The following is a 23,872-nucleotide window of genomic DNA, read 5'->3' as shown; positions in this document are numbered from 1 at the left end:
GGTGGGGGGAAGAAAATGGGAATAGGAGAGAAAGACAGTAAGAATGCTTTGCATATTAAGTGAATTGACTCCCAGGAAATGTTCCCTGTTTGGAAGTCTACTTTGTCTGCTGTTAATATAGCTACTCCAGCCTTTTCATTAGTGTTCCCTGTTATCTCATTTGCCATGCTGTTACTGTTAACCCATCTCTGTCTTTATTATGGAAAGTGAGTTTCTTATAGAGTGAATATAGTGTAGGAAAGATGAGCCTGGAGTTGTTCTTGAGTGTCCATCTTTGGGAAATGTGGGCGTGACCAGTTCATTTTAAAGGGGCTGCAAGGCAGCAGACCTGGGAACATGGGAGCAGAACCTGAAGTAATGAAACCAGAGAAATCAGCCCATACAAAGAAGCAGGCAGAAGCACCCAGTTGGTGACATGAGACCAAGGTGAACAAGCAGGTGACACAGGCATTGGGTGAAACTCCATGCGGAGGGCTGCCGCCTGCGTGGGAAATTCAGCATGTGTGCTGGAGATCAAGTCAGAGGGAGTACAAGGACAGAGAGCCCAGCTACTGGGAAGTAATGAGAAAGGAGGCTGGGACTCTGCGATACTGTGAAGAATAGAGAGTGTGCTTTCTGGGAAGTTGGGGGGAAGTACTGAGGAGGTGGGGCACCAACGTCAAAGGGGACCTGCTCCAAGACCAAGGTTGACGGTGATACCTTGGAGCCCATTTTATTTGCACCCGGATTGTCTTAGAGTGTGGAATGAGCTGAGCTGGCAAGTGAGAAATACGTGAGTACCACCCCAGACTTACAACACAGGGACGGGAGGTGGGCAGGAGGCGACAGAAGACACGGATGGGTGATTTACTTGCCCAAATCTAAGGTTTTATTTTTGCTGATGACCTGCGGTCACTATAAAGAGAGGATAGAATTTGCTAGAAGGTAGATTTTCTAGCTTTTATTTTGATATTATTTTTTATTCTGTAATGTTTGTGGTTTCTGCAAATACAAAGGACTCTTTTTTTTAAGGTAAGTCTTTTAAAAAGAGAATAGTGTGTCTGTTGGCCATTTGTATGTCTTCCTTGCAGAAATGTCTGTTCATGTCTTCTGCCCATTTCTTAACTGGATTTTTAGTTTTTTGGGGTGTTGAGTTTGATAAGTTCTTTATAGATTTTGGATACCAGCCCTTATGCTCAACAGCACTCGGCATCAGGGAAATATAAATCAAAACCACAATGAGATACCACCTCACATGGGTCAGAATGGCTAAAATTAACAACTCAGGAAACAACAGATGTTGGCGAGGATGTGGAGAAAGGGGAACCCTCTTACACTGTTGGTGGGAATGCAAACTGGTGCAGCCACCCTGGAAAACAGTATGGAGGGTCCTCAAAAAGTTAGAAATAGAACTACCCTATGACCCAGCAATTGCACTACTAGGTATTTATCCAAAGGATACAACAATAGTGAGTCGAAGGGGCACCTGCACCCAAATGTTATAGCAGCAATGTCCACAATAGCCAAACTACGGAAAGAGCCCAGATGTCCATCAACAGAAGAATGGATAAAGAAGATGTGGGATGTGTATATTTATATAATGGAATATTACTCAGCTATCAAAAAGATAGCTGTAGAGATTTAGATTGGGGAGGCTTCTGCACAAAATGGTGCAGGAAGAGGTGGCGTGGATGGCGTCACATAGGGAGGGATTAAAAAAGAAGTGGTCAACATCTCAAAAGCTGCCGTATGTCAAGATGAGGCCGATCAAGCGTGTATGGACATTTGTGTTGACGCTGACACTGTTTCCGACGTCAGTGACCGAGGTTCGGTAGAGCGAAGACACTGAATGCCTCGTGGAGGGTGGGGAGGTGTACTGGGAGGTGAGGAAGCAGAAACGGAGCATCTTTTTCTTGAATCTTTAAATGTTTTTTTTTATTATGTTCAGTTAGCCAACATATAGTACATCATTAGTTTTTGATGTAGTGTTCGACGATTCATTAGCGCTCATCACCACACGTGCCCTCCTTAATACCCAACACCTGGCTACCCCATCTCCCCACTCCCCTCCTCTCTGTAACTCTCAGCTTGCTTCCCGGAGTCCAGAGTCTCTCACGGTTTATCTCCCTCTCTGATTTCTTAGAAACGGAACATCTGAACCGCCCTTTGAGAGGCTTGACAGAAAATAGGAGGCGAGAGAGGGCAGAAGCTGGAGGGAAAATAAGACTGGGGAAGTTATAAGCTTTATTAACTGAAATACTTGACTGAAATTGAACAGCTTTTAATGACCATAATCAAAAATTAAGCTTTGAGAATAAATAGACCGTGCAAAAGCACCAATGTTCCATTAAATCATTTTTTTCTTTGTCTCTCCTTAATTAGTAATTGGTTTTCGGCCATGACACATTTGCTTGTTAATTGCTATACTTCCTATTTAATCATGCTTTTATAATTCTCCCAGGAGAACATGGCTGAAAGAGATCCAAAGGGAGACCTGAATTCCTCTCCATAAATCGCCCATGTTAAGATAGGACAGCTACAAGAAAGGTTTTCCATAAGGCCTCAACCCCATTTTTATTTTGTTCTTGAATGTGCATCCCACAGCGAGAATGATACTCAAGGGAGAAGGACTTTGCAAGTTGCACGTCTCCCTTTTTACGCTCCTATTATCATCACAAGCAACTATCTTCTTCAACATATTTTACTTGTGTATTTTTAAAAATAATAATTTAAAAAAGAGGAGGATGTGGGCCACTCTCCGGAGCGTCTGTCATGCCCTTCAAGCTGACTTTGAAAGGTGATTAATTACAGCGGTGTCTGTTCAGTTTCAAAAGTTCAAATTAAATGTACTTCAAAACTCTTATTAAAGGGAGTCTATTTTCCACACCTGTCACTTGTGAGAAGAGCTGATTCAAGTCAAAATTACGAAAGAGGGAATGCTAATCATTAGCACTGACACGCCCTACTCTGTTGAATGAAAGAATCTTCTAATAACCTTTGAGTGGCCCTGTCTTAAGCACTCGGTGCCTAATTCTCCACGAGTTCTGTGCTTTCAGAATTGATGTAATTCAAAGGTGGAAAGGACTTGAGAGCTAAGAGGCCCAGAGCCATGAGGGGCCGCCGAGTCCTCAGGGAGAGGAGATAGCGAATGCCCCATGGTGAGTCCAGTACTTTGTTAGAGCACGAGTTGGCAAATGACGCCAAGGGCCAAAAGCAGCTCCGTGCCGTTTTTGTAGATAAAGTTTTATTGGAACCCAGCCTCACCCATTCATTTACATATCCTCTATGGCTGCTTTCACTCCATAGCCGCGGACTCCGGTAGTTGCCATGGAGACAGTATGTCCTGCAAAACCCCCAAATAATTCGCTCTCTGACTTTTATAGAAAAGGTGCCGAGCCCCGCGTCTCTGGCAGCCAATCCTGGCTACGCTTGAGAATCACCTCAAACGACAGTATAGGGTGCTGCGCCACACTCTAGACCTTCTCATCCCCCATTTTTCAGAAGGGGATCCAGGAATCAGCATTTGGAAACAAGGCGATTTTAATGCTCTGCCAGGTTAAGAATCACTGCATTACATCATGCTGCCTCTTAAAGCACATTACCTTGAAAACATACTTCAGGTTGTAAGTGCATTTTCATATGGGCTGGGGGACTGGGTAAAGCCCTCCCGAGCTTCGCTCCACAAACCTTTACCGGCATCAGAGTCCCCGGGAGGGCCTGTTAGAGCTCACTGCTGGCCCCCCGCCCGGAGATGCGGACGAGGCGGCCTGCGGGGTAGGGCTGCAGAACAGGCGTTTCTAAGCAGCTCGCAGGTGTGCCGACGCTCAGACCCATGACCACTCTGTGGCGCACTGACTTCCATCGAAAGGGCGTGTACCTCTAAAGAGAGAAAGTCAAGTCCTGGGAGCCACGGGATGGGGTCGGGGATAGACTTACGGGCTGACGGCTGGGCGTGTTGCAGCCCACACTCCGAAGAGCCTCACTCCTCTGCTCCAATCCCCCTTGTCCTCACCTCCTCCACCCGCTCTAGACGACTCGAAATCAAGCCATCCTTGTTCAGGATCGCCACTCCTGTATGGGTTTCCTTTATTGTGCTTTTTAAATTTCCTAGGGACTCTTTTGGGGCTTAGTAACTGTACTTTGGAATGGAGAGAAGCGGGATGGTGGGTTGGAGTTTCAGGAATAAAAGGAAATGTTCTAGGTTGCAAAGTAGTTAAAAAACCCAGCAGACGTTATATAAATATGTGTGGAAACAATGAGTGCGAAAACACACAATGATGAAAAGGCAAAAGAGGCAGGCGAGACAGAGGGCCTTGGAATCACAAAAATGATTTTATTTTGAACCAGAAAGCAACAGCAATGGCGAGAACAGTCCGGGCCGAGGGCATGGCCGCGTGACGCAAGTACCAGGGGTTGCATTTGTTCGGGTGCAAGGAGCGGCCTACAGAGAGTCAGCTTGGCATTTCCCAGCTAAGCCAATCACACCCACATCTTCGTGACACCGATCCCCGCATTCCCATTTACACAGGCTTGGACTGCTTTTTCAGATAAGATTCCAGGTTTTGTAAATATTGTTTTTAAAGTGAAGGTAGCCACAGCAGTGAAGTGTCCCCCTTCTTTTTTGCCATATCAGGCATTGAATCAATTACAGGAACAGTAAAACATATTTGTGAGAGTTTTGCTTTAAAGAACCCCAAAGAGCAAGTTTCTCCCCTGCGGCACCAGTGATATTTTGCTCAGATCATTCTTGGGTGTGTGGGGGGGGCTGGGGGGGCTGTGCTGCGCACTGGAGGATGTTGAGCAACACCCCTGGTCTCTACCCACTAGACACCAATAGCACCCGCTCCCAAGTTGGGACAACGCAAAATGACTCCAGACATTGCCAAATCGCCCCTTTGTTGAGAAGCACAATTTCAAAAACATCCTCTTGCCCCCATCATCGTGGTCTTTGTCTCCTTTTTAACATTTTGTACGGGTAGACCAGATCATCGACTTCCCAACACCAAAAGCACAGGTATGCGAGCATACATGCGTATGTCTCTTCAGGCACCGCAGATGTGCCTGGAGCCGAAACTTGGAATCCCCCGTTCACTGGACAGCGCTGGTTCAGTTCCTTGGCAAGTTTAGGGTCAATTATCTCAGTACCGTGATAAACTGCGCATTCGTCATCAGGCCATTTCCTCTTCTCCAGCAGAAATCATCATCAACATTTGCAGTTTTTGAAGTCTTTTTTTTTTTTTTTCAAGCTGGGAAGAACATCTTCACCCACGCCCATTCTCCTCTTAATCCATTTGGATTCCTACTTGAATTATATGGCCAGCCGCTTTTGACATTGGATCCAGGTTTTTTCATTTGTATCCACCAGGAAGAGAGGTACCATGTTTCTGAGTTCTGTTACGAGGGCTGGCTATAGAATTCTTGAGGCCCAGCGCAAAACGAAGATGCAGGCCCCCTATTCAACAATTACTAAGAATTTCAAGATGGTGACAGCACCTCTTCACACACGCACGACGTCAGACCTGGCAGCCTTGGTTGGCACCGCATCAATCTGGCTGTATTAATGTAACCGGCCCTGCTATCTCTTTCTCCCCTGTGTCGCAATGCTTCCTGTGAAGTAGGGACCTCGAGAACAAATACTGTGACCCCAGTCCACTTAAAGAATTGTACTGCAGCAAATGTTTATAGCATATATTTTTTAGACTTTCAAAAAAAAAAACCCCACACGGAAATCTTTTCTACATCATTACAGTAATGAAAGTAAACACTGTGGCCTTTCACCATATACATATTTTCCTGTAAATAGGACAACATGGAAATAGTAACTGCTACTATCCACAAGGTTTTTAAGTTAGCAAAGAGTGAGACTTCCACAACTAAATTATAACATAATCCCTCTCGTCCTTATAAAAATAGCCAAAACATAAACTAAATGGCTTGCAGTGAAAATTTGAGTAGTAGCTTCTTTATATTGAAAAACATTATATTCGTGGAAATATTGTCCTCGTAAATGCTTTACATGAATGTCATAAGGCAAACTGTAGCGTTTACTGGTACCTGGCGACCATGATTTTAAAAACTCAGAAGCTGAGTTTTAGACCCTTTTATTCAAAACCTGTTAGTGTACAAAGTGCATTAAAATATCCGTTATCCAGCTACCAAAAACAGTATGTAAAAATTACAACCCTTTCAGTTTGTTCAGGGAAGGCAAATACACATTGTTTTTATACTGTAAAAAAAACAAACAAACATTAAGTTTCCAGAGACTGATTAATTTTTTTCCATTGAGGTGTCCATCTTTTAGATGTGAAATTGTCCTAAGTAGCTATCAAAATATTCATCTGGGTATAAATAATATAGTAAATATATAAACTCTATCTGTTCAGAAAAAGGAGAGCGTCTGCCAGTGAAGAGGACAGAAGCATGTATGATGCAACCCATGGAGTCCAGGCTGGTGCTCATACAGCACGATGCTGAAACAGCGGGTCTATGGACGGATCTCAGGGAGACAATGGGTTGATTTGGTTAAAAACCAATTGCTAAAAACAATGCCTAAATCCATCAGTCCGTTCAGTCAAAACGGCCAACCCAGTAGCTCAGATAAATATTTTAGCAAACGAAATGACTTACAGATGTCACGCCGTCAAGATAGAACCAATGCTGGATTCCCGGTCCAAATCCAAGGACTGCTTAAGAAAGCCTTACTTCATGGACCATTCCATCTTACCAGATCAGCAGGCCCAGAATCCCACCCGACATTCTATTAGCAGGGTCTATTAGCGGGTTCCAGCACGGGAATAGTGAGTTTGATTTTTTTGGGTTTTTTTGTTTTGTTTTGTTCTTTTTTTGTTTTTGTTTTTGTTTTTTTGTTTTTTGTTTTACAACTCTATAGTGAACTATACTAGAATACAGAGGGACCGCTACATCTTTCGAGATGTGTTTAGTAAGAGTCTGTTTATAACTTTCGAGGCACGTATACTAGTAAAGAGTATGCAGTGTCCCTTGTCATTACCAACTCACAAATATTAAGTGTTTTTGGGTGAGTCATATTTGGACGTGGTAGAGACAGTCAGGGCCATGTGTTGATGTCCTGGAGAGCAAAGTCAATCCAAAGTGGTACTGCCATTTGTAACACAAAATGTTTACTTCCTCAGCCCCAGCAACAAAAGAAAAATGATTTGGGGGAGAGGGAGACAGGACAGCTATCAAATGTAGCAAAGCAATGTCACAGGCCTGAAGAAACTATTAAAAGGAAGAAGGAAATAGATTTAGGTCATGAAACAGAACCCTACTTCCGATCAAAGACAAACCAGCCTCTGACGTTCTGAATAATCAGTAGGATTCAAAGTGACTATTTTCAATGGCAAGCTCATTCTTAACGTCAATTCTTAAAGTCAATTCTTTCCGCTCTCCCTCTTGCTCTCCATTCTAGTTGATCCAAGACGGTTTTGACATCACACTGAAAACACTTCAAAATAAAGCAGACTAAGAAAGCCCGGTTGCTGCCCTACTAGGTTCAAAACTATTTTTTATTTTTAAGGTAACTGCATATTCTGCTATGCACTGTCGAGGCGACAGGACCCAAGATGGGGTCAGTATGAGATACGACGATGTGAGAAGCTGAATAGCGTACAAAACTACAGAAGATTTTTTTTTCTCAAGCCCACAGAGCGTGATGACACAAAGGTTGTTGTAAAGAGCTGGTAAACTTCTGGGCCTCTTAATGTGCAAAACCAGATAATGTCTAAGAGTTGTAATTCCGGTTATGTTTCTTTCATAAATAATCTATAAAATTTCCTGCAAACACAGGACAAATTTGAAGAAATTATTAAAGCGTGTACTTAATACAAAAGACAGTAAAAGGGGAGAATCGCCTATGTTGAGTCCTATCCTAGCCGATGTTTCTGGACACTTTTTGGCGACATTTAATCACACTCTGGAAGCCTGTGCTTTCTCCGTCCCTGAAATGGTGGCCACGACCCTTTTATGCCCCCAGAAAGCAGCTCCATGTGGCCAGGTGCTCATGGCACCTGCTCTGTGCAGTCCAGATGGTCTGGGATGGGAAGGCCAGTTATAATGGTCAAGCACTTGTTCCACACTGTGAAGGTGGGGCACACAGGCTGCGAGAAGGTGATGTCGAAGGTGTAGAGGTGGATGGAGTTCAAAGCATCGTAGAAGGCGATGGAACCATTGTCATAGTCCAGCAGGATGCCGACGCGCCGGAGGTGGGGGGCTGGCTCGATGGGGGTTTCCTTGCTGTTGTGTCTCACCACCCAGTTATTGTGGCAGCGGCACAGTGCCCAGGAAGCAGAGTTCTTCCCAATCCACTCATGCTTCGGGGCCGATTTGTAAGCAAGGCCGATGGCATACCTGCACAAACAAAACAGGGACGACAAAAACCATGAGGCGGGTTGCACACGGACGCTACCTCCTTTCTCTGGTTTTCAGGGGTCACAAAAACGTGGTTTTCTGCTGTCCCTGCTCATTCTTCAGTGAGAGCTTGGCAAAGACCCTGACACTGGGGTTCCTCATCGCCTTCCTCCCAAACATACAGTGGGCGGACACGGGCCGTTGTATTTGCTCATATTCCCGTTTTTAGTTCAGACGTTACAAGAGAATTTGAACTTTGGGTCTCGCTGCCTTTTGTTTTGTTTTGTTTTGTTTTTTACCCTCATCAAGACCCACACAATGAATTCTCTAGACCAGCGCTGTCCCACAGAAGTATCTGCAATGAATGAAATGTTTTGCCTCCGTTCAATATGGTAGCCACGAGCCACATGTGGCTACTGGGCGTTTGGACTATGGCTGCCAAGAGTGCGGAACCAGACCTTAAATTTAGTTAATTTTAATTAAGTCAGATGATTTAAATTAACTGCATGTGGCCCAGGGCTACCACATTGGACAGCACAACCCTCTACTCGACTGACGCCATGTCTGTCACTTTCCATGACTTCGAGTACACCTCGCAGCAGGTAAGCGTGGAGAATGGTTTTCATTTCCGGGGTAAGTTCCTTGTCCTCTCCTAGCCGGGTTCCTGATCTACAGCACGGGGACAATGACAGTCTCCATCTCGGAGGGTGATTCTGAGGAGTAAAGGAAAGAATACGTGTAAAATCTGGGGCACAAGGCGTGGCAAGGAATCTCGGGTAACTGCTGTTTTATTAAAGTTGCCCAATGCCACATTACTAATAAGTACCAGAATTAGATCTTGAACCTAGGGTGACTCAAAAGGCCGCAAACTTAACACTCTTTAATCCCTTCCCTCACCAGAAAGTATGTGATTCATCATTGCCAAGAGCCCTTCTGATTATATTTCTTACTACATTTTTAAAAATTCTGAATGTCTTTGAGAGATGGATATCCTGGTTATTCTAAATGTACTCTCAACTGCTCAAAAGAGTTAAGAATTCTTTCTATGATGATCCCAGGGTCCTGGGATCAAGCCCCGCATCGGGCTCCCCGCTCAGCGGGAAGCCGCTTCTCCCTCTCCCACCCCCCTGCTTGTGTTCCCTCTCTCGCTGTGTCTCTCTCTGTCAAATAAATAAATAAAATCTTTAAAAAAAAAAAAAGAATTCTTTCTACGGTGTTCGAAGCTCCTTAATGTCTTTTTACCCTGCTAAGGTATGCCTCTATAACATTTGCAGTATTTCAGTGATTAAGATAAGCAAAACCCATCATTCTTAATAAAGAGTCAATGATTCAGAGCTCAACCTTTAATATGTTATAGCAGAAACCAGTCTAAGTGGATATTGACATATGGTACCTTACCCAGTGCAGAGAGAAAAAAACCCCATTGGTCTTTGAGAAAACGACATTCTTTTAAAAAAAAAAAAATCCCATGTTGGATTTAAAATACAATCACTTTAAGAGTGGTGTGTTAAAAAAAAAAAAAAGGACTAGAACATGCTATCACTGAATTTAAAAAGAGGATGGAATTATCGATCCTCAGCTAAGCCTAGTGTACCAGCCCGTCTGCCATCAACTTGGCCTGTCTCCTCCTCCTGGCCAATCCTGCTCTGCATCACGGGGAGAATCCTGGGGTTGCATTTCCCACATTCCTTTCCCAGCGGGAGTCTGGGTCAGGTCCTGACACTGTGACGGCTCTGCGCAAGATCCAGAAGTTCTAAGAGGTGGGGAAACACTCTTTTCCAGCCGGCAGCCAGAGAGACACTTTGGAAAGGTTTTTGTTTTGAGTACTGGCCGCGGCGATGTTCTCTATGCCCCACAGACACACTATTTCCATTTTTCAGGTACCGTGGAACCTGCATTTGCATCACAAAATAGCCAGGTCTGCATTGTTTCCTTCTTGTTGCTACGCACCATTTTGATTTTGTATCAAAGGACTCTGGCGTTTATTTCCCATTTGAACCTTAACTGAACCCACTATGAAGTAGCTGTGGCAGGTAGGACTGACTTCATTTAGCAAATGGGAAAACACAGGGAAGGTTACAATTAGGAGCAGAATCCAGAATCTCGCCCCCTCCCCCTTGACTTCTGGCCCAGTCTTCTTTGCGTGAACCCACGTTTAGTTAACACCATTTCATAAAACACCAAGTGCACATTAACAGCATTAGAGAGTAAGAAAATAACTCCGTGCATAGTCCATTAAGCAAAGGAAAATACCATTATGTTATCATTAATCTGTAAAACTATGTACGTATTTCCATTGAGCTTGAAAGGTGCGGGCAGAAGGTAATGTTCCATTAAGTTACGCAGTGAGACTTGGAGAATTCAGAAAGTATAAAAATTATGTTTCTCAGAGCTATGCTAATATGCCCCATTGCAGGGATCATAACATACATGTTAATTGAAAGTCAGGACGATATTTCACGAGAAAATGGATGTGTCATTAGCTGGTGCAAATCAAGGCGCCACAAGCATTTGATCATATGGGTCACCCCTTCCCCTCTAACACCTCCCAGGAAACGTTAGACTAGTTTCTACGTGAGACGTCTTCCGAAACTGACACAATCCGGTGTGTAAAGATCCAAAGTGTGGCGATTAATTTTAGAATTGTTCCCCCCTCCTGAGTTGGTTTTGACATCTGGAGGGTGTTTTCAAGGTAATACCGATCTGTGTTTATATTAACTGAAGGGGTCTGGTGGAATTTCCCGCACCATTCATCAATGGGAATGAGATCATAATGATCGGGTATCATTTATCATAAATAATTATTAATGGGGCTGTAATTATTTAGACACTGGATTCTATCCCAGATTAATACTGCACGTTAATTAACTAGAAATGTTTGCTCCTCTGCACCTGCAAAAATTCATCGTATTTTCCTTCGGCCTTTTATCTTGCTCCAGTGCCGCTAAAATCTGTAAATGCCAATCTGGCCCAGAGCTGAGCGGGGCGGAAGGATTTGTCCTCCATCCTCTGGCAGGATGTTGGAACAGGAAAATGTTCTGGGCCAAGAGAATTGCGAGGATCACAACAGAAGAAAACCTCCTTGCTTGGCCATTATAGGTACCATTCTGGGGAGAAAGGAGACACCCAAGCTTATGATTTCACTTTTTAGATCTCAGCGGACTTGTACCAACACTGTAAGGGACTTAAGACACAAAGTGTTTTAGCATCCTTATTTCAAACATAACACTCTATGATACTCCTCGTTTCAGGTTATGCAGTTGGGAAGTGTTTGTTTCTAAGCAAGGATTAAGCTATCGCTCGCCAAGTATACCACTGTACGCCCGAAAGAGTAATTATAATGTTTCAAAAACAGAGCATGGTGCTTCAGAGCAGAGATCAGCCAACCGTAACCCATGGGCCGAATCTGGCCCTCTGCTGATTAAAGTTGTATTTGTGCAAGGCCACGCCCAGTCCCAGACACACGGTCTGTGGCTGTTTTCCCACTACAACCGGAGAGTTGAGTAGTCGGGATAAAAATCACCTGGCCTGCCGAGCCAGCAACACTGGCTCTCTAGCCCTTTCCAGAAAGATCTGTGAAGCCTTGCGTCAGAGCTTGTGCCCTGACTGCAGCCTTCCTCATCCTGCCACCTCCCAGCTTTGCCACCTCGTGCTAATGGGCGTGAGCCTCAGTCATCTCATCTGTAAAGGGGGATCCTAGCACCTACCTCTGCGGGGCTGTTAAGATGAATGAACGAGTTACCAACTGTAGGATGGTTAGACAAGTGCCTGGCACATGGTTGTGCTAGATGAGGGCTGGTTAAATAAAAATAAAAGAGCAAAAGCGAACAGGTGTTTGTGAGCCAGCCAGCCGGAGAAGGGGTGCAGTTTGTGGCTGTGGAACGGACAAGGTCAGCTTTGTGAGGTTAACTAGGCAAGGTTAGCTCATTCCAACGCAGACACCGCGTTGGAATGTTCTGGGCCTGACCGACACCCTTGGGTTTAGAGGGCTCTCTGGGCTAACAGACAGTTTGAAAGGATTCCCAGCCTATGATCCCTGCCTCAGCCCCTCAGCTCTTGACTGTTTCCAGTCGTTGGCCCAGTCTGGAGTCACAAAACATACAAGGCAACAGAAATTCGTTCTCTTCAAATGATGAAGAGTAATGTTCTAGAGTAGGAGTCGGCAAACGTTTTTGGTAAAGGGCTGGAGAGTTACTATTTTCGGCTTTGTGGACCATAGGGTTCTATTTTTAACTGCTCAGCTCTGCCGTGTGGCTCAAAGCCCAGCCATAGACAGACAATGTGGAAAAGAATGGGCATGGCCGTGTTCCTACAACACTTTATTTACAAAAAGAGGCACAGGGCCAGGTCTGGCCCGCTGGTTGTCGTCAGCTGACTCGTGTTTTAAGGCACGAAAGAGCAGTGTTAGCATCCTAGCTCTGTTAGGGACCAGGACTCTATCAACTCAGCTGCAATTCTTGCTGTAAATAAAAAAGAAACAAAAATGGATGGACTTAAAACAAGCTGTTTTTCTTATTGGCTGAATGGAAGATTAGATGACTGTTTTGCAAACATTCACTCCCTCCTCTCATCTCCGGGGGAGAGATATACTTCCCTAGACCACCGGCTTTGGCTTTGGCTTTGGCCAATGAGAAGTTCGTAGACAGTGATGTAAGCAGAGGCTTGAAATGTGCCTGCCTAGCTGTGGCTCGTGCTCTCGGGCTCCTCGAGAAAGACCTGACCCGCGGAGCCCTCACGTCCAAAGAGGCTGAAGAGACACAAAGAACAGACCTAGATGCAACCTACAGCTGAAAGCAAAGCCCGGCCGAGATTAGCCTTGACAGTGAACCCACACATGGGGGTGGTGAGCGAGCAATCATAAATGATTATGGTTTGAAGCCACTGAGTCTCGGGATGCTTGTTATGCAGCCTTACCATCGCAACAACAGACTAAAAAAGCTTTTCTGCATAGTCTCCTTTAAGACGGGCCGTGGAATGGACTAATGCTCTGACCAAGTACAGAAGGAGATGTGCCTTTTTATGACCGGACGACAACAGATATCATTGCCTACCATGTGCTCCCACTTATGACCACTTCCCAGTAATGCCGACCGCTATCAATGAACACATTTCCAGCTACGCCATAGCTCCCTTGGCTGGTGAAGCGTTCGGGCGTGTGGCTCTTTTTGGAGGATGACTCATCACGTTCTACTGTCAAGTTATCGTGGGACACCTTCAGCTTTCGATGTGCAGACTTGGGGTCCAGTTTAAATGGCTGGCCTGGGAACAAGTTTACAAAACAAAGAGAGGAAGAAGAAGAGGACCGTTTATTTCAACATGACCAATAATGTATTTGCAGGATCAGATTTTAAAAGCACAGTAAAATAGTGAATACGAACATGCCCCTGCCTTCGTGAACTCCCAGCCTGTCAGTTCTGAGACAGGGATCCAGAGCTGCTGCGACTAATGATTCAACAGTAGCATGGGCGGGGATCAGCCACGATTTGTGGTAGAAGCTATTTTCGGGGGTCCCAGCTGGCCACATGCAGCTCTGGTACATACTAGCTAAACAGCATTCCCAAGGGAAGGAGAAAATGAAGACTTCGTTTTCAACCATTCCCATATTCGATCCAGCTTAAAATGTGGCTCGTGCTCAGTAGACTTCAGACCAGAAGCCGAAGAAATCAAGACTGCAGATTTTGACCTAAAGGCTTTACATTATTCTGAAACTGTTGCAAATTAAAATGATTCTCATGAGCTCAGAATGACTATAAAAATGTGCATTTTTCAGCCCACAACAAGATCAGGGGAAAAAGTGTGATCATAACACCTGAGTTTTCTACTCCTGAGTTTGTAAATATATATATATTTCTACTCCTGAGTTTATATATATATAAAATAAGGCCCTCTCTATTTCATTATTCACATTTGCGTTTTGAAGGTCCAACCATCAGAAAATCTTGGCAGAGTCACCCCAAACATCTTGCCATAGCTGTTACTTCCTTGAGAATGTAACGCTGGTCTGGAGGACTGCCTGTCATTCGACACCACATGGGTGTTAAGAGGCAGGAAGTGAGTTACGAGAGCATGCAAATACCATGATGTCCCAAGCCCCCGGCCACGGCCACGGCCACGGCCGCAGCTGGTAGGTCCGCCCTCAGGCAGCCAGTGGACAGAGCTCGGTATGCTGGCCGGGGCAATGCACGCCGCTGGCTGAGACAGCGGCACGGAGAGCACGCGGCAATGAGTGTGAGGTCACGTCCGGGGAGGCCGGAGGATTTTAGAACAGGGGCCGGCACACCTTTCTCCGAAGAGGCCAGATAGATATTTTCAGCTCTGCTGGGGCAGCGTGGAAGCGGCCTGAGACGAGAGGGAAATGGATGGGTGTGGCTGTGTGCCAACAAAACTTTATTTATAAAAAGCGGCAGCCAGATTTGGCTGGTGGGCTGGATCGTCTGCTGACCCGTTTCAGATTTCTGTCCACATCACAGGAGAGCTTAAAGGGGGAGCTGAGAAAAAGCTTCAAGTGTGGATCAGGGCACGGACATTCTCAGAGGCTCTAAGTGCTACTGGATTATGTGCAGAGTTTAAATTTCAGCTTGTATTGTGAAACACAAATGTCCTCAGGAATGATCACGCCAGCAGCTATTAGGGATAAAGTATGAACTAAGGCAAGAAGAGCATGAAGGTAAGTTTTGCTTACAATATTTCAATTTTTAAAGGTGGAAGAGAGAATGCGTGTGAAGACAGGTGGGACATTAATGGGCAGACGGGGGGGGGGGCGGGTGTTCATAAATGCAGCCATCACTGAAGAGGAGGGCCGTGCACTGCTTGTCTTTCTTCCAGTGAGGAGCATCAGAATGGTATAGCAGTCAGAAAGACTGGCCTCATAATGAGGTGTGAGGTACCCCATCTCGCCTCAACTCACACCCTCACCTACACACGCGTGGAGTGCGATCATGTCAGCTTAGGTCAGACCCAACCCCAACCCCTGCATCCTCAGCGAGCACATTCCACCTGTCTCAGATGTGTTTCTCAAACGCACCATCACCTACTCTGTCCAAGTTCAAGGTTTTGCTTCAGTGAGGACAAATTAGTTCAAGGACCAAATTAATCATTTACTTTACTAAAGAATTCAATTCAATTTAATATTGTGCATGGAGGAGTTTGGCAAACTACAGCCTGCAGGCCAAATCCAGCACAGGGCCTGTGTTTGTCAATAAAGTTTTATTGAAACGTGGCCATGCCCATTCATTTATGTGTCATCTATGGCAGATTTTGCACTGCAATGGCAGAGGTGAAGAAGAGTGGATGGTGACCAAGACCATCTGACATGCGTAGTCTCAAATATTCACTCTTTGACACACAGCAGAAAAGTTTGCCAACTCCTCGTTTATAACTGTTCAATGATTGCATGTCTAGAAATAGAAGATGACGTTATCTGGCTACACGAAATGAATGCGTTAGCTGCAGGAAAACTGATGAAGTACAAATCAGATGTCTCAAAGACATATTCTACAGAATTAACCTCAGTGTATACATTTACTTATTTTTTTCCTACTTAATCTCGAAAAAGATTTCCTTCTTTACCAGCAGAAACACTGAGAGGAGAAATTAGCTTAATGGCTAAGCGTATGTGTCTTAAACATGTATGTCTGGAGCAAAATAAAGTTATGTGAGCACTGAAATCGAGGATTTGGGTTAAGTGTGGGTTCTTCTGGAAAAGCAGTTACCTGTTCCCATTGACTAGAGGCAACTGCCTAACATGGTGCCATACTAACACACTCCCAGTTGCTTTCTCTTGGGAGGTCCTATGCAAAGAAATTCCATGTTATAGAACATATTTCTAGATCAAAAATAGTAAAGAAAAAGAGAGGATAAAAGAAAACATATGTGGGCAGAGACAGCGAGGGAGACGACAGTGTTACAAGACACACGTATGGGCCAGATCTTTCTCTGTTGTGTCCTGTGTAGTGTGGGATGTTTCCCATCATCCCTGGCCTCTAACCATCAGATACCAGTAGCATCCACCCCACTTATAACAACCAAAAATGTCTCCAGACATTGCTCAGTGTCCCTGGGGGCGGTGGCAGTAGGGAGGGCAGAACTGCTTCTGACTGAGAACCACAGACCTAGACAGATATCTGGAGTAAAGCAAAGAATTCCCAAAGAAAGAGTTATTAATTTGCTCTTCTGCTATGGAAAACAATTTGCCATTTGCAGAGCCCCAACGACCTATCGGGCTTCATGTATATATATATATCTGTTCTAATTCTCACCAGAATCCCTCCAGGATTATTTATTTGAAAAGCGAGCGGTCTGAAGTGCAGAGAAGTCGATGGACTCACGGCCCTTAAGGGGTGAACCCAGAGGTGTCTGATGCCAACTCCACCCCGCCGCCCTGGCTCTTCACTTGCTTCTTGGGGCTGCTGGTGATGCCCGAGGCAGAGAAGGAAGAGAAAGGGGGACAGAGGCGGCCGGAAGGAGAGCAGAAGGGAGGCGGCAGCTCTGCTGAGCTCACGGCACTTACTGTTTGTCTTCAACTTCCCAGGCTCGCTGCTGCGGCTGCCTGCCTGGTTGATGGCCTTGACGATGAAGATGTACTTGGTGCCACTCTGCAGACCATGGACCGTGTAGTGGTTCTGCTTGATGTTGGGCACGATCATCCAGCTGTCGGCAGAGTTACACAGACCTGCAAAGCCAAGCAGACATGGTGCGGTGCTTTGTCACTCTGCACTTCTGAGGGAGCCCACTGATAAGCTCGGGGGCGCAGTCTCCTGCCTACAGTAGGTGATCGACCCGTATCTATTATCAGATAGTCCTACTGTGTGCTCCACGTGGAGAAACCCATCAAAATGATTATATCGCAGCCTCTGTCCTGCCTGGCATGCTGCGCGCGGTGCCCGTGCATGATGCATCGTGAGGCGCCGTGGCGAGGAGAAGGAAGCAGCGAGTCACCACGGGCTCCACTCTCGGCCTCCCCCACCACCCCATGCTCATGACCGTGATCGTTAAATTGGAATCTCATCCATTCTGAGCCTCACAGCCGGTGAGAAGTTGCCTCCACGAATGTAGATGTAGTAGATTGCTTTTGTGCCTCTAATTCTGCCCCCTGCCCCAGACCCAGGCCTAAGCGGCTTTGCAGAGATGGGAGGTATTCCCTCGTGACACGGCTTTGGATTTGGCCACGCGGTTTGCTCGGGCCGAGGGGATGAGGCTGAAGTGGCGGGGCGCAGGCTGCAAGAGCAGGCATTCCAAGGCCTCGAGAATTTCTGTCGACACCTTGGGCCTCTGCCATTGCCGAGGGGAGAACATTCCCCAGACAAGTCTTGTCGTCTCAGCAGGATGAACGATACAGGGAACACCTCTACCGCCCCGCCCCTGCAGGAGTGAGGCCAGCAGAGACTGGCCCAACTTCTGAGCGGGGAGCTAAGAAAGCGACCATCAGGGTTGTTGGCGTTCCAGCATTAGCATGGCCGCAGTTAACCACCTCAGGAGGCATGTCCCTAGGAGAAGCCCGGAGCAGTGGCACCCACGGGCAGCCCAGGGCCCAGTGTAGCTCTCAGAAAAGCATGAACGGGGATTCGGACCAGCTGCATTCCCTCGCATGGCTGGTTTCAGAGGAGAGCGGGGCCGCTGCTCGGGCTGCGTTCTGCAGGATGTGGGCTGGGGGGCAGGCTGAGGATTTACGATGCTTGGAAGAACATGCAGGGAAAAGGAAGCCCGTTTTGTTTTGCAGCTCGCTGATGCTGAAAACATCTCTTTGGTATTGGGCCCAGCTCTCCTCTCTCCACCCATCAATCTCCACTCTAAGAGAACCTTTTCCCAGCCCCCTGGTGACTGGCTGTCATGAAGTTTCCTGACTCTGGTGAATTTCCTTCACCAGTTCTTGGTAGAGGGCTGAGCCCCCCCACTTCCTGAGGGGCTCCAACCCCCCCCACCCTTTCCCTTTCAATGGATTTGCAAGTCAAAGAGTTAGTTCTTTTGATCTTGAGGCAACTTATACCTTACTGTAATCCCAAGAAGCAGTCCCTTAATCTTTCTTTGGTCTCACCTCTTTGAGAATCTAATAAAACATTTCTATAGAAGGAAAGTCACATGTGCAGATCCACACCAAGCCACAAATATTTGCATGGCATTCCAAGATATTCACAGCCCCGTGACATCTGTCTTTGAATCCTACTAAATACTTTCTCCAAATTTTGAGTTAGACATTGTTCATGCTAGTCTCACAGTTGAGAAGAACCTTAGAAGTATTCTGTCAAGTGCGAAACTTCACCTCATACGATCGGTACCTTGGAAGCACAGTCTTTTTAGACACCCTCCACTGAGTCATAGACATATATAAACTCACACACGTATAATAAACTCACAAGGTCAGATCTGACCCCGTGAGTTCTCTATTACCTCTTTTCATCTCCACCTGCAAACATTTCACCAGCAGCACCGCCAGATTTGATAAAACCAGCATAAAGCAAGGGAATGACGGGAGGCTCACGGAAGCGGCTGAATGTGTGTGTGCGCTCAACTGAGGCACCATTCACCCCCACTCCCACCCCACCCCCAATTTTCCCCCAACTCTTAGCCCTCTGTTCTCCCACTGATTCTCACTCGTGTAAGACCCAGGAAAACACCCACCAGTGGTTCAGTAACACGGGACTCTCCTTACTACATTTCCCTTTTGCTACTTTTTCACCTTACCTTTTCCTTGAATATAGCTGTAATACGCTCAATGCTTCTGGATAGTGCCATGGCCAAATCACAGATTTAGATCCGACCAAAGAAGGGTCATTTTGAACTCTGAGCTCTGGGCCCCAAGAAGCCTGCGACTCACTTTAGATATTTAATCGTGATCTTACAACAGTAATAAAACAAAAACAATGAGCTCTTCTATTGCCTAGGATAATCCTAGGCAATCCTAGACCTTTGTCAACAGCAGTCAAGCACGAACGAAAACAGTAACGGCATTCAGTAGAATCGAATGAGAATCCTATCAATGTCACTGCATTTACACTGTTCCTGTTTAATTGCATATGTTACAGGAAAATGATTATTGTGGTCAAAGAAAGCAAATGTAAAAATGTTTCAATAAACTTTACATCACTGTACAACCGAAAAGCTGGGCTTCATGTGGTGGGGGGATGCTTTCAGCGACATCATCAAACAGATGTCTGAAATCGCTATGAACAGCAACTTGGCCTATAATCCAAAGCCTTAACCCAACAAAGAAGATTTAATGTTTCAGAACCCTTTTCCAAACAGAAAAGGGACCCCGAGCATCCTGATTATTTTGAAGAGGTCGCTAATTTTTTTCCCTCGAATATTAAAAGAACAAAAATGTTTATGGAGTAGTAAAATTTGATTGGATAGCTTTACACTGGGACAATCTGCTCTCGCGAACGCTCACGATTTCTGTGGTGGCTTACCTTTCTGTTATTATTATTGTCAGGATAGTAATTGAGAAGTTGATTAAAAATGCCAAGAAAGCAGCATCGACCATTTTCTTCTGGGGGCTGGAGTAAGGGGGTGCCTCTGAGCACACCATTACTAAGTTGCTAGTGTTGGTGTTGGGCCAACACCACATAACGTCTTGCGTATGGTGCCAAGTGCCAGACCTGTCTGCCTCGATACCCCACTGTGTCGGGGCTGTTGACCAGGTTTTATGCATCTCTTTATGAAACACCCATGTAACCATCCTGCACGGAAACTTCACTTTTCTCCAAACTCGTTTTCAATCATCTTTGAGAGTATTCCGACATCCACCTTCTCTAATTCAGCTTCGAGTATTAAAACAACAATGGAACTTGGGAGATAATTAGTTCATAATGAAACTTAATTGAGTTTTTCAATTTTATATACCTTGTTCTCGTTCACAATGGGTCAGAAGCATCTCCCTACATAATGCTGCTCATTACAAGATCCTAATTACATTTGGGATTTCAGAGCCTTGTATAGCAACTGTCATCTTGCAGTAAAACATTATGTATAAAACATTACGCAACACGGACACCCCTCAGAGAGGCGGCACGCGGCTTCAAACATCCTTTGTTTCTTCTACCAGATCGGACAGAAGTGAACATTCTTTTCCTTCTTCTCTGTAAAAATAGTATCTGTTTAGTAACGCTCATGAATGTTTTCAAAACGACTAAAATTAATTAAATACAGATAACTACTTCGCCATGGAGACCTGGAGAAACGCATCTTTGGACTTTTGCTAATAATAAAAATAGGCTGCTGGGAAAAGGCCCCATTTAGGATTTTAAATGGTGCACTGGAAGTGGTTTTGGAAAAAACATGAGAAACGTTGTCAAATTAAATACATATCTACTTATTAATAAGCAATTCGTTAACATCTGTAGGCTTAAGTCTGTTAATAAAAATGCATAATAAAAAATTAATAGTGTCATTAATTTTGCATTTGAATATATGAATTTGATTAGGGAGAGCCTTTTTATAAGATTAAAAGCTTCACAGATATTATCTAATTCTCCTTCACTGAAGTCAGTTGTGGGCAATTAACTAGAATTTATTATGACAAGTGAAGGAACCATGACCTACAGGCAGTCCAAGATTCCTAGTGGCGCGAGGAGCTATGGCCAGTTTTGGGGCATTTGGTCTTCTAATTTTCGGTACAGTTTTACTATTAGCTCTTGTCATTCAATGTAACAACATCCAAAAAGGATATTCCTCCAAATGGTAGGACAGATGGACAAACAACATTCAGGGAAGGCCTTGCACATGAAGATGGTGTAAAATGCCATCATGTAGGTAATCCTGGCTAATTTCACGACTGATCTTTATCCTATGACCCAAAACATCAGCTTTTAAAAAAATGCAATGACAGGTGAGTGTAGCCGTATTTTTGTAGGAATCATAACTCTGAATACCTCTGTGCTCACGCTGTGGGAAGCACAGGGCTCAGACCTATACTTTTATCATCTCAACCAGGGGAAGTTAAAACATTACCTCTTCTTACAGATGAGGAAACAGATTCAGAGGTTGTTAAATGATTTGTCCCAAATTATGGAGCTAGTGAGGTCCACAGTTGGGATTCAAATCCAGGTCTCTCTCGGCCATTAGAAATATATATAATAGTTAAGAAGAACTATTGCTTTTTTATCTACATTTATTCTTTCATTGTTACGATTTGATCCGGTAGGCCTCAGGACTTCACTCTACTGGTTTAATGGACGTTCAAGAGACAAAGAGCTCTGAGTACTAACAAGCTGATTAGAGTACCCCAGTCGGATGGGCACCTGCAGTTTCCCTGACTTCCATCGGTCCTGGGAGGAATAGCCTTTCTGACATCTGTCCATCAAATAAGCAAGGTCTGTCATCTTCATGAAGTCGATCCCCTTTATTTTCTTGTGTCAACTGCTTTCGGGGAACAAAACACCGTCTCTGGAATCACCGAGCACAGAGCTCTGAATTCAGTGGTGTCGCTGCTGGTGGATGTCTGTAGGCATGGCCTTTTCGCATCTATTCCACTTAGATGTCTTGTTTTGGTATTATTTTTCATGCCAACCGCATGGAAGCCAAGTCAGTCCCAGAGAAACCCTAAGTTTCGAGCAATAGATCTCTTCTTTTCATTCGGGGGATGGAGGGAAGCACTGGGATCGAGTCAGGGTTCTAGAGTGTATCGCCTTCTGGCTCCACGTCCTCGCTCCTCGCGTTTCCATACCCTTTGCCATGGAACCTCGCAGGCCCTCTGACTCTGGGCTCACCTGTGGGACTTGCTCTGGCCTCTGGCACATCAGCTAACGTGACAAAGACAGGGGCTTGCGAAGCACGTGTGCAAGTGGGCCTGTCCTTAGAGCCACGCGCTGCGCTCCCCAGGAGAACGTGCCCGCGTGGGACCGCAGGGGGGAGCCGTGTGGCAGCTGGCCTCCCCAGTCCGCAGCCTGACCGCGACGGAGCCTCACCAAGGTCAGCCTGATTCCAGACACACGGCAATACATGTTTATTGTTATATGCTCCTTAACTTCTGTGGTTGTTGGCCTATCAGCCAAAGCCAACTGATACAGGGCCTGCCAGGCCAGGCCAAAGCTCTACGTACTGTCCAAATGCCCACAAAAATTCGCTTCAAGGCACTTCAGGAAAGACATAACCATCTATGGTGGACACGCCCTGGGGTTGCCCCCATGATTCTCACTCCATACTACTCACGACTTTGCATAATTCGCCCTCCTTGAGTGTAGGCAAGACCTGTGACCTGCTTCTAACCAACAGAGTATGGCAAAGGACAAAAGTCCTATCATCGTTATCACTCCTTGGTGGTACATCATATGGCAAAGGTGAAGGGAGTTTGTAAATGTACTTAAGGTCCCTGACCAGTTGTTTCTGAGTTAATCAAAAGAGAGATTGTTCTGGGTGAAAAAAGCAAGGTAAAGAACTGTGTTTGGCCTGCTACCTTTTGTGTCCCTAAAAAATGTATTCCTAGGTGTGTGTGAGTGTATGTGCACCCTTGGGTATTAACAGACTACCACAGGAGAGATGCGTGTGAAACGGAGTTGGTGCAGTGGGTAACTTTGGAAACAGGGTGGCTGCCATACTGAAAAACAACCAAGTGTCACTGTAGACATTTTATACATTATTACAGTGTTCGTGCATTACTTCCTAAAAAGAAAGATTTTAGGGAAGTTAGTATTTTTTCATGATTTGTAGAGGGGCACGTAGAACTAGGGATGAGGAGCAATATCAGAAGAATCCAAAATCCTGAAAGGAGAGCAAAATGATGCCAAAGCATTGATATACCAGTGCTGCTTAGACTTGCCCCCAAAAGCACTTCAAATAGCTGAAGATGGTAAGGGTGTTTCCCGGGGATATGGGCCAGAGGAGGAGAAGTCTTTCTGGAATTATCTTCTTGCCTTCTTTGGTGCTAGTGCCATTGGTAGGTCCCGGCCATCTCTGCCTTCTCGAATTACTACGAACCTCCAAGTTCATGTCTCTGCTTTTAGTTTTGCCCTGTTCCACTCCATCCTCCACGGCACTGCCTGAGGGGGCTTCTAACCGTATATCTGATCGCACTGCTGCTCTGTGTGACACCCAAGCCCATAGGGAAAAATCCCACACCGTGTAGCCCGAGTGGCCCTCGGTGGTCTAGGTCTTTACTGTGGGTTAGGATTAAGAGACTGATGATTAAGAACATGTGCTTTCTGGAACCAGACCTATATGGGTTTGAGTCCTGGTTCTATTTCTCTGTCTTCATTTCCCACCGTCTCCCCTTCCCCACTCAGTTCTCCAGCCAGGCTTGAATAGACGATGTCTCAGAAAATGCCTTGCCATTCTCTGTCTCCACAGGTTTGCCCCCGATGATGTGGCTGCCTGGCATCCCCTTAACTTGCTGATATGTACCCACTCTCTTTCAAAACTTAGTTAAACCATCATTTCCCCCCAAGACATTTTTGTTACACCCACCACGTCCGCCCTCTTACTCCGGCAGCTGGCCATTTCGTGATTTTTTTCCCCCTTACACATTCCTGGAAAATGGGAAGATTTTAATAACAGCTTCCAAGGCAGGCCAATTAGAGAGTGGAAGGTCAGAGGG

At 45.4% G+C, this 23,872-nt stretch overlaps 1 protein-coding gene across 5 annotated transcripts in view; it reads right to left on the bottom strand.

Annotated features, from left to right (window-relative positions):
- Positions 1-4,291: 4,291 nt before the first annotated feature.
- Positions 4,292-23,872, bottom strand: part of MID1 (midline 1) — a 587,779-nt gene continuing 568,198 nt past the window's right edge. For all 5 annotated transcript variants that reach the window (XM_078064878.1, XM_078064879.1, XM_078064882.1 and 2 more), the window contains 3 exons: positions 16,856-17,017; positions 13,398-13,605; positions 4,292-8,346 (listed from right to left, as the gene is read on the bottom strand). In XM_078064878.1, the coding sequence (XP_077921004.1) occupies positions 7,998-8,346; positions 13,398-13,605; positions 16,856-17,017 (719 nt within the window). In that variant the 3' untranslated portion in view covers positions 4,292-7,997. The remainder of the gene's footprint in view (positions 8,347-13,397; positions 13,606-16,855; positions 17,018-23,872) is intronic.

This window comes from Halichoerus grypus, chromosome X, assembly GCF_964656455.1.
Source record: "Halichoerus grypus chromosome X, mHalGry1.hap1.1, whole genome shotgun sequence".
Taxonomy (NCBI): domain Eukaryota; kingdom Metazoa; phylum Chordata; class Mammalia; order Carnivora; family Phocidae; genus Halichoerus; species Halichoerus grypus.
Note: the sequence above shows the minus strand (reverse complement) of the source record. Positions and strands in the feature narration are given on the sequence as shown.